The 10768-nt window shown below is 33.0% G+C and overlaps 1 protein-coding gene across 2 annotated transcripts; it reads right to left on the bottom strand.

Moving 5' to 3' along the window:
• Positions 1 to 2819: 2819 nt before the first annotated feature.
• On the bottom strand, positions 2820 to 6707 carry LOC118033492 (grpE protein homolog 2, mitochondrial). 2 transcript variants are annotated; one of them, XM_035038501.2, is made up of 6 exons: positions 6421 to 6707; positions 4971 to 5199; positions 4693 to 4886; positions 4383 to 4550; positions 4130 to 4258; positions 2820 to 3050 (listed from the first exon to the last, which is right to left on the bottom strand). In XM_035038501.2, the coding sequence occupies exons 1-6, from the start codon at positions 6574 to 6576 to the stop codon at positions 2961 to 2963; spliced, it is 966 nt and encodes a 321-aa protein (XP_034894392.1). In that variant the 5' UTR covers positions 6577 to 6707; the 3' UTR covers positions 2820 to 2960. The 2 variants fall into 2 exon arrangements, with proteins under 2 accessions (XP_034894392.1, XP_034894391.1); XM_035038500.2 differs by having other exon boundaries at positions 4693 to 5199.
• Between the last annotated feature and the right edge of the window lie 4061 nt (positions 6708 to 10768).

Below are 10768 nucleotides of genomic sequence, written 5' to 3'. Positions count from 1 at the left end.
GGTTATATAGTTCCTAACTCCATTAGGTTTTTCACAATCCTTTCTTCAAATAAAATGGATACTAAAGGGTCTGACGCTAATGGGTTGAGTTCCCTTCTTGAGCTTTATAGGGTGGTCATGAATTATGAATGGAAGAAGTCCTTGAGGCTCTGGAAACACTATCTAATATTATTGTAACAACTCATGTAGCCAGAGAGGCAAACCAGAGTCAGATTCGACCTTCACTTTTTAAACTTGCAAGATCAATCTCGTAACTTCCTTTTTAAAATTATGTAAAAAGTTAGGTCCATAGTCAATCTCAAATTCTTCAACCTCTAATCCACATAGCTTGATACCTCGACTTAATAATTGAAATTACAGTGTGAGTTGATAAAAGTCCCATAGGATGGATCCTAACTCTTTTAGCCATTGTATCCCCAAAACTACATCACAACCTCTTAAGGGTAACACTATAGCCTGTGACACAAAATGGTTTCTTTGAATTTTGAACTTCAAGTCTACATATTCCCCTTCACTGTTAATTCATGTGTCATCAATAACTTTCACTCTCATGTCCCTCAGATTGCGCACGTAGGAGATTAGAGCTGATATTTTTATCCCCGTCCTCTCAGCCATTTTAAGGGGAACAAAATGGTGAGTGTTACCTATGTCTATCAGAGCTATTATAGTTAAATACCAACCATATCCCTGACCCTCATGGTCCTAAGATTAGGATTGCCTATCATGGCATGTAGTGAAATTTCAACTTCTGGATCAGTGTTTGCTGAATTTTTCCAATTAATTAAATCAAAATTTTCTTGTTCCTATATTTCCTCAACCATTAACAGCTTTATACCTCCACACGTATGGCCTGAAATCCACTTGTTACACCTGAAACAAAACCTATTCTCCTTTTTTTTTTTTTTTTTTTCTTTTAAACAAGAGTTAACCTCTGTATAGTAATGCTAGATTTTCCATCTGGCCTTCTTGAGCTCCCTGCCCCTGACTTAATAGAATTTAAACTAGCATTGGGCCTCGTTGCTCTTGTCTCATTCATTTATTGAAACCATACGATTGTTTTTCCCTTAATGTGAGAACTAGCCATGAACAATCTATGTTGTGACTGGGTATTATGATAATTGAAGAAATGGTTTTCCTTGCACACCCTACCCATGAGGTCTTCCCTATGAAACCTCGGGAAAATCCAATATGATCATTCTTAACTAACTATATTGGTCATTCGGTAACTCTATTTCTTGTCGGTGGTGCCCATTAATTGAAGTAATGGGGTTGTTAGGTGGTGAATCTACTAGTCTTTTCCTTTTAACCTTGCAATATGATCTATTTTGGTTGAAATTGTTTTAGTCGTTGCACTAGATCCTCAAGTACCCTATGTTGTATATGTTGATTTAATTGTTGCTCCTCTTATTGTTGCTTCATCCCTACTAATGCTTCAATTAATTGTGACATGCGTGCTCTATGGCTTAATTGTGACATGCCTGTTTCATTTACCATGATGAATAGCTCTAATGCCAAGTTATAAAGAATCTCATTTCAATGTATTAAAATTGTGGATTTTATAATTGAATTTTCTAAAAAGATTCAAGTTATTTTATTGAAATGAGGATTTAAGAGATAATAATGGAATGAATTGAAATTTAGAAATCAAACACTTAATTGCAAAAACTAAGATAAGAAAATAATAATTTCTAGGCAAATTCAAGGTAGCCTGGACCTTGAAGTTCAAAACTAAAAGTTTAGAAATAATCCATTGCATACTACTCTTAGATCTCTTAACACTATTTATAATGGAAATTGCTAACATTTTATTTAAATTCAAAAGACTAATTATTTTTATTGAATTATATTTGGGGTCCTTGATTAACTAAAGACTAATTCTTCGCTGGTTCAAACACTGTTGTTTTCCCTTGCATAAATATCTAGCTCCACATGTTTACCATGCAGGATACCTGAACATTGACCATCTATTTTTCATCATTTACACCGTTGCTTGTAACATTAAGCATATGCCATCCGTGTCTTTTGTATTATCGTTCACTTTCTATCTTCTCTTCTCCATATGTGTTTCTTGCCCTATCAAATTTCTTTCAAAGACAACAATAGTCATAATCCTTTGTTCTTGCAAGAAGATATGATGCCAGGAAATCAGCACCTTCAATCCCCAAGCCTATTACATATACTCGGTGACTTACTCCAACCCTAGGCGTATACTTGTTGCCTGAGGCTTGTTCCTCGTAGACGCCTCCAACGTTGTGCATGCTTGCACAAGTGTTTTGAATTTGCCTAGTCCGGTCTTGCGTATTAGGGGTTTGCAGGTTTTGATATGAATGGTTATTATCTATTTCTTCCGAGCACATGCCACTATAATTTCGAGACTTGAGTGCTTCTCAAGACCAGGCGTTAACAGAAAACCATAGAAAATGTTGAACCATCTACGTCATGAGACTTGCTTCAAATCCAGAATTACTCAAAAGTCATGGCAAGGATTATGAACACTGCTGATGATTCCGCTTCCAGAAGTGCAATTCACGCGGGTTCGATAATTATCTGAATATTTTGGTTGAATCTACTCCCACAAATTGCGAACACTTGCTTCCATGATGAGACTTCTTTTCTACAACACAACAGAGAGCAGTCCTCTAAAGTCACGACCACAAAATAACATGGCAGCAGTGATACCAGTAACTCCCAATGATGTCCCAACTGTCAACAAATTGCCGTCCATCCTCCTCTAGCTCAAAACAGCATCTAAAGCATGAAGAATATTCAGAGCAAAGGCCCTATCATTGCATCATCTTCGAGGACTATAAGAGATCATAGGAGAAATAAAAAAGCCAAGTCTTTTCAAGGCACAGTTGAATGTGATAAGAAATGTTACATCTCATTCTTCTTGGAAGAACACAAAACTTTGGAATCTCTACCATGTCATATCAATCAGTATAAGTGCCTTCCTCCTCTCCCTATTCATTTGCTTCAGCACCATTCTCCACTTCTTGAGTAACGCCGACTTCAGCTGGTCGAATAACTCTGTCATGGAGCATGTATCCTGCCTGTAAAGATACAACAAGGAAGCATTTCAGTAACACTTTAAATCAAATACTAGTCACGAACAACCGTGAATTTTCAGAAACAGCCAAAAAGGCTTTACAAATGCAATTAATAGTAACACCACATGCATCAGGCTTGGTCGTAGAGAAAGGCAAGAAAAGATATTCTACCGAAAAATAAAAAAGGGGAATGCTAGTGACAGTTACTAGTAACACTCCCCATCATTAATGCCCACATAGCCAGTAACATCCATGGCAACCAGTTAAAAAGTTAAGTGAAGAAAAAGAAAAACTGAGTTATAACATTATTACCCCCCCCCCAATATCTCACTTATAAACAATCTCCAATATATGATCCCATCCATGTTAGATTAGAATGAATCAAAGATTTTAACTCATAACCCCATACAGTAGTATGAGTATGCTCAAAACCAAATTGGATTATAGATCTCCAACTGGGTCATCATCATTAAAAAAAAAAGTACGAGAACAGGGCTTCTTTTCAAATTGGTCATGGAGGCGAACCTCAAAATTGAAATTGCATGACTTCCGGGGATAAGAGCATCATGTCAAATTAGCCGGAAGTAGGAAAGAAACTGAAAATACAAAGAAAAGGGTTCGTCTGTTTCACCGTTCTATTTATACTTTGGGTCTGTCTCTTCACAGTTCACACATGGTTTCAAAATTCTCAGTTTGATAAAATGATTTAAGGGGAGAATGACACAGGCTGGGGGGGAGGATTCTTTTACGATTTAAAAGTATAAAGTTAATATAGCAAGTGTAACTGGTTTCCCGTGTTCCTTTCTAACTCTGCACTTACTACATGGCTTAATATTAAGGCGACTGTTGTGAAAAGCTGTCAACTGACTACTGCTAGCATTCCCCGAGAAATAATTCTAGTTGCAACAATGAACAATAACAAAAAGAAACAATGAAAATCATAATCACATATCAATAACTGAATATTGTTTTCCAGCTGATGAAATATAAAGAAACTGTACAGCAATAATTTCAATCAAATGGTTTGCAATGTGAGCTATTTGGTTAATCAATAAAAGAGCTTGATTATAATCAATGAATACCTTGAGAACAGCAGCTACTGTCCCTGGAGGCTTAGAAGCATCTGGAACCTGGAATATTGCATTATGCCTATGTGGATCAAATGGCTCATTTGTTGGATCAAATTTCTCTACTCCATACTTCTTAAATACCTGAAATCCAAAACATCACATGGTTGTTTGAGTAATGATTTAATACCAACGCAGAATGTATACATAAAGAGAAGGCTGTGAGGTGAGGTGAGGTGATGGCTGATCATGTAACAAGAAATGTTACCTCTCCAAGCTGTTTCTCAGTCATTTCAACTCCTTCCAAAAGCGTCTTAAGGAGTGGCACTACCTGGGCAGTGTCATTAGAAACATCGATTTTTGAGAAATTGCCTTTGACAACTGATGAAGCTCTTCCCAAATTGTCTGCAACATCAAGTAGGCTCTTTGCAAAATTCTGAGGCACATATTTTGAGAACACATTCAGTTAAAATTCCAGATACAGGAATAACCAAAAAGATAATTAATGAATCCACATTTCCAACAAAAAAAGAATGACAGGAAGGAAGAAAAGCATGCCGTCATTAGGTGAAGTTGACCTGTATAGCAAACTTTTTAGAGTTCTCTGCTTCGCGTTTTGTTCTTTCCTTGACATTTTCCATTTCAGCATATGCGCGGAGAACTTTATCTTGCATCGTCTCAATCTCCTTATGTTTTGCCTCCAGGAGTTCCTCCTTCTCCGCCACAAGCTTCACCAAATCATCCATAGATAGATCACTCCCGGCCTCAGAATCTGAATCAGAATAGGCAGTTCGTTTAGTACCTCTCCTCCTTTTAACAGATCGGGATATGGTTTGTTGGGACTCTGAGTTGAAACCTGACTCTTTGGTCTCATGCAAAACTGAATCTTCTGTCTGATCAGAAAGGTCTGCACTTCCATTTGTTTTTCTTGACTCTGCATTTGTGGGATCACAATTGGAGTCTACAGCACTCCCCTGCTCCTTTTCAGTAGGCTCAGGAGATGCAGATGAAGTGAACCCAAAATTTTGAAAAGGAGGGGAGTTTAGTGCTGAATGATGAAACAGACACACCTTCCTTGTAATACACTGAAATAGGACATGCAAGTTATAAAACATTAAAACACTGGAGAAAATTAAAAAGGGGATTTCAAACTAGTCAAGAAGCAATCAAATATTAAAAAACCCGAAGTACTTTGAAATAACTGAAAGTCAAATCCAACTATTTGTATTATGAAAGAAATATTAGCGGACACTTAAATAGATTAGAGGAACTAACACACATGTGCACTAATTAGAAGTCCTAAAACAACAATCATAAAAGGAAAGATATTTCAACATAGAAAAAACGAAGTCAACATTGATAATGTTGGATAGTAACTCCAGAATGCTCCCCTCCATAAGCTGAGCCTAAAAAATTTAAATGGCAATGACAATACCCACTACGATAACCACATGTAACTTATTGCAAGTTATGGGCAATGTAATCAGATGTTTTAATTCAAGGTTAGTTCAATTAATTCAACAACATCAATGAAATAAAATAAAAACTCTTGATTAAAACCCCCAAATGATAGTAGAAAGGCAATTAGATTTTACTTGCTCTCTCAGTAAACTATTAGAATTTGCAAATTTGAAGCAATAAGGCAACAAGTGAACAATGGTCATATAATGATTTCAAAACTAAATAATGGTGTACTGCTATCTCAATCTCAACTTCAAGTCATAAAATTTGAAATTTCCTAAACCTTAGCAAAACCCAACCCATGAATAACAAACACCAAAATGCACAAATAAAATCTCAGTGATTTGAGTCAAAATCCTTAAACCCATGGATAACCATGAAATCAGACATGATGCCAAATTCTGAGTAATTTGAGTCAAAATCCTTAAACCCTAGGGGGGAAAAAAAAAGAAGGAACCCATAAAAACCCAAATTCTGACGTCAGATCCTTAAACCCTAGCAAAAACCTAAAATGAAATCAGACACGAAAAGAAAAACCCAAGGAAAAAAAAGAAAATATTAAGAGTCAAATCCTTAAACCCTAGCAAAAACTCACCATGAAATCAATTCTGAGTAATTTGAATCAAATACCTTAAACCCTAGAAAATAAAAAATAAAAACTAAGAAAGAACAACCCATAAAAAACCAAATTCTGACGTCAGATCCTTAAACCCTAGCAAAAACCTAAAAGGAAATCAGACACGAAAAGAAAAACCCAAGGAGAAAAAGGAAAATATTAAGAGTCAAATCCTTAAACCCTAGCGAGAGCCCTGAGTTGAAAATTGATTAGTAAAAAAGGAACGCACCTTGTCAGGATATCCATACTCATGAACAAGAGAGTGAAACTGATGAGAGAGGATCGGCAAGAGGTGGTGATTATGGGACGGAGACGGAGAGTGTGGAACCAGAGAGCGCCGGCCCACGCTCCTCGAAAGGCGTGACAACATCCTGTTCATCAACATCCTTGCCTGGTCTGATAAATTATTACCAAAGAAATGAGAGTATAAATATAGAGGGTTGATTAGGAAACTGAAAGAGGAATGGTAAACCGAGGCAAGTTCTGGGTTTTCCCTTTCTTTTCGGCAAAATAAAAATAAAATAATGTCACGAATTTTATCCCTTTAATTGATTCAATTTTTTTTTATGGTACCTTTCAAGGCGGTTAAAAATACTTTTTTTAATATTTAAAAATATAATACAAATTTTAGTAAATTTTAAAATTAATTATATAGTGAGAATTCCAACTAAAAAAATAAATTATATTAAAATTTAATAAAGTGAGTCAATAATATTATAATTAATAAATGATATAAATAAAATAAAATAAATAAATAGTATAAATCAATAAATTAATAATATAAAAAAATAAAATGTTTTAGAACCAAACTTTTTAATATAGGAAAATTACTAAAACGTATGAAATAGACATGAACCTAATGGTCTCTTTTTGGGTTGAAAGTTAATGAGCCTAATCTAATAATTAACTAATATAAATTCAATAATAAAATAAACCCTTAAACAATGTTTAATATGCTAGAAAAAATTCAAATTCAAAATAATTATTCAAAAATAAATAAATAAATAAAATAGAATAATGAAAAAAGTCTTCATATTAAAATTCCTCCATGTAGCCCGAATCTTTAATTTTCGTATATTCTTGGCAAATTTGAGCCTGATTTCAAACATATTATTTTCTCTCATCTGGATGAATTACCTGGTCTGCAATACATGGTTGGAAAATTTCAGATGTTTAGTTTTCAGCCTAACTTTAATCGTAGCAAAATTGTATTAATAGCTTCAAGTATGTCTCAAACAATACATAAAAATCTAGTTTGACATATTTAATAATATTCGTCTACTAGTTTTGAACCTCTGAAATACTATGTTTTTGCACTCTATTCGATCTAAAAAATTACCACAATATATTTTCACGTATTTAATATTTCCCTATAAAATTTCAGTTTTATCTAATATACAGTTTGAAAGATATGTTTAATCTTGCAACATTAATCAGCAGATATTTTACTGGTTGATGTGTTTTTTGCTAACTAGTTAATTATTTAGATGAATTTCTAGGCCAAATTGAGAAGAGGATATTGTTTTATATAGTAGAACTTTGGGTTAATATATATATATATATATATATATATATATATATATATATTATAGTTGAGCTATTGTTTCTCAAGGAAACAAATCAAAGAGAGGATGCATTGCATTTGTTCATTAACAAAAGCAGAAGGTTTTTCTTCAGGTATCAAAGTGACAGCAGGAACAGCAGATCCAAGTTGATGTATACAATTTTTCAAAGACAAATGTATTTGTAAAAATCATGTTGCAGTACTACGTATTTGTATGCATCATGTTATAGTACTATGTATTTGTATGCTTGATCTTACACTAAAAAATACTGGTATTATGAACACCACTTTTGTGTTCTTCCAATTGTAATGCTTCAATGTTGTAGCAGTGCATGTTGTTCTTCAATTTTTTTTAATTTTTTTTTTTAGTAAAGTGAATTAGTGAAAGAGATTTACATTATTATTATTTTTTTAACATAGACAGGAGAGGATATTAGAGTGATTTATAGTAAAATTTTTATTTATTTTTATATTTTCTGGTTAATCCATGTAATCTAAAATTTGGATTTTTTTTTATTAAATTAGTATTTGGATCGGTTTAATAACTATAGGAGTTTTCAACTTTTCATCTTTTTTATTTTATTTTTTTCTGTTCATGGAAACGTGGATCAATATCTACCATGGAAACGTGGATCAATATCTACCATGGAAACGTGGATCAATTTTTTTCTGTTCATGGAAACGTGGAACAAACAGACGATCTAGGAGAGGAGTGAGGCGCTTCTGAGGTATGGACTGGCTTAGCGAGAGATGGTTTTGTCGGCGATGATTTGAAGAGCTGAAGCCTTTATTTTTGGCTCTCTGCTTATGTTCTCTCCATTCTTTTTTTTATTATGAGTTTCTTTTATCTAAAAAACCCCAAATACTATGATTTCTTTGTGATTTGCTCCTGTTTTGATTTATTTCGAGGTTTTAGATAAATGGGTTCGCCCAGGTTTACTTAAAAAATAACTGGACTGTTTAGGACAAGGGCCTGGTATTTGGTCTGTGGTTTTTCCAGGGGCTTCCAATCTTGATAGGTTGGGAGTTTTGTCATGTCTGCTCTGTATTTGTTAGGATACATGGTTTTGGTTGATTTTTCATTTATTTAGAGAGGGTTGCGTTGATGTTGCTTGGTTTTGGCTGTTCTGGGGTGGTGTATGTGGATGGGACTGGGTTTGTGTTTTGTGGAGTGTTGTTCTTAGCTATCCCAAAAAAAAAACAAAAAGACATTTTGTTTTTTAGAAGAAAATTCAATTTTATGTTGTTGAGATTTTTTTGTTGATATTGACACTAAGGAGTTAAATGATATTTTGACAACCGACAAACATATACAAGTAAGTGAAGATGATAATAACGACGAAATCAACGTGGAAGATTGTGATAGATATGACAATGATAAAATTGAAGAAGAAAACAATATTGATTAGCTTGTACAACATGAATGTGTAATGCCATAAATTATAATAATGTAATATTTCTGGATAAAATTAACTTTAATATAATGACAATGACATTTATTTATTATTAAATCACAATGAAACATTTATTTTATTATTATACAAAGAAGTGGTGTTATTGTGTTGTGTGTGCTGCTGTGATTTTAAGTATCTACATGATTGATACATAAGGAATACAAATACAATTCAGCAACATAAATTGTTTTTTACCAATGAAAATACCGACAACCCTAGAAAATATAAACAGACACACCGATGAATTAAGGTTGTTTTATATTCCTGAGAGCATTGGAGCTTTTTACCTTTTAATTGCATTGTTTATTGTATTTAATGCATGCGAGGTTACCGACAACAAATATTTGTTGGTATTTTTTTAAAAGTTAAGGTATAATGCATTTAACACATGCAATGTTTATTATCATTTAGTACAAAAGTAGGTGAAGATGATGATATCTATGAAATCAACATAGAAGATAATGATAGATATGACAATGATAAAATTGAAGAAGAAAATAATTTTGATCAGTTTGCACAACACAAATGTATAATGCTATAAACTATAATGTAATATTTCTAGATGGAATTAACCTTAATGTAATGACAATATTTATTATTAAATAACAATGAAACATTTATTTTATGTGATTTTATTATTATACAAAGAAGTGGTTCTATTATGCTGTGTGCTATTGTGATTTTAGTATTTGTAGGATGGATATATAAAGAATACGATACAATATGGCAGCATAAATTGTTTTTTACTAATGGAAATACCAACGACCCTAGAAAACACTAATAGACACACCAATGAATTAAGGTCACCAGTATATTCTTGCGAGTATTGGAGTTTTTCACCTTTCAATTGCATTGTTCATTGTGTTCAATGCATACGAGGTCACCGATAACAAATATTTGTCAGTATTTTTTCAAGAGCTAAGGTGCAATTCACTTAATACTTGCACTGTTTATTATTATTCAGTGCATACAGGATCACCGATGATTAATGTATGTTGATATTTTTCTAAGAGTTAAGGTACTGTTCACTTCTCACTTGCATTGTTTATTATTATTCTTTGTAGATAGAATCACTAATAGAGTGAAAAGTAGTCGGTGGTAGTTGGTGGGTTTCTAAAAATTTTAGATTAAATTGAAAATTTCAATTAGACTTGATAGATAGAATTGCTAGCAGAAGAATTAAAATATTAAATTTTAATATACCATCGGTAAAAGCATCGGTGATAGTTGGTGGGTTTATGAAATTTTATAAATTAAATCAAAATTTTCAATTAGACTTTATAGACGATTACGAATGAATACACCGACAGAAAAATTAAAAATATTAATATTTAATTTATTGTTGGTAAAGGCATCAATGATATGTGGTGGGTTTCTAAAAGTTCTAGATTAAATTGAAAATTTCAATTAGACATGACAGATGGAAACACCAACGATACAATTAAAATATTAATTTTTAATTTTCTAACAGTAAAGACATCAGTAATGCTTATCGTGTTTCTGAAAAAAATTTATTAAATTAAAAACTTCAATTAGACTTGACAAGCAGAAACGCCTAT

This window comes from Populus alba, chromosome 15 (assembly GCF_005239225.2).
Source record: "Populus alba chromosome 15, ASM523922v2, whole genome shotgun sequence".
In the NCBI taxonomy this organism is placed as follows: Eukaryota; Viridiplantae; Streptophyta; class Magnoliopsida; order Malpighiales; family Salicaceae; genus Populus; species Populus alba.
The sequence above is the reverse complement of the archived record's forward strand: the minus strand, read 5'-3'. Positions and strand labels throughout refer to the sequence as shown.

Bases quoted from the DNA above. Each gene is read 5' to 3' on its own strand.
- LOC118033492 (XM_035038500.2), bottom strand. From the start codon at position 6,576: ATGTTGATGAACAGGATGTTGTCACGCCTTTCGAGGAGCGTGGGCCGG. The intron at 5,200-6,420 runs GTGCGTTCCTTT...GTCCTATTTCAG, and splicing joins AGTATGGATATCCTGACAAG to TGTATTACAAGGAAGGTGTG. The intron at 4,551-4,692 runs GTCAACTTCACC...TATGTGCCTCAG, and splicing joins CTAAAAAGTTTGCTATACAG to AATTTTGCAAAGAGCCTACT.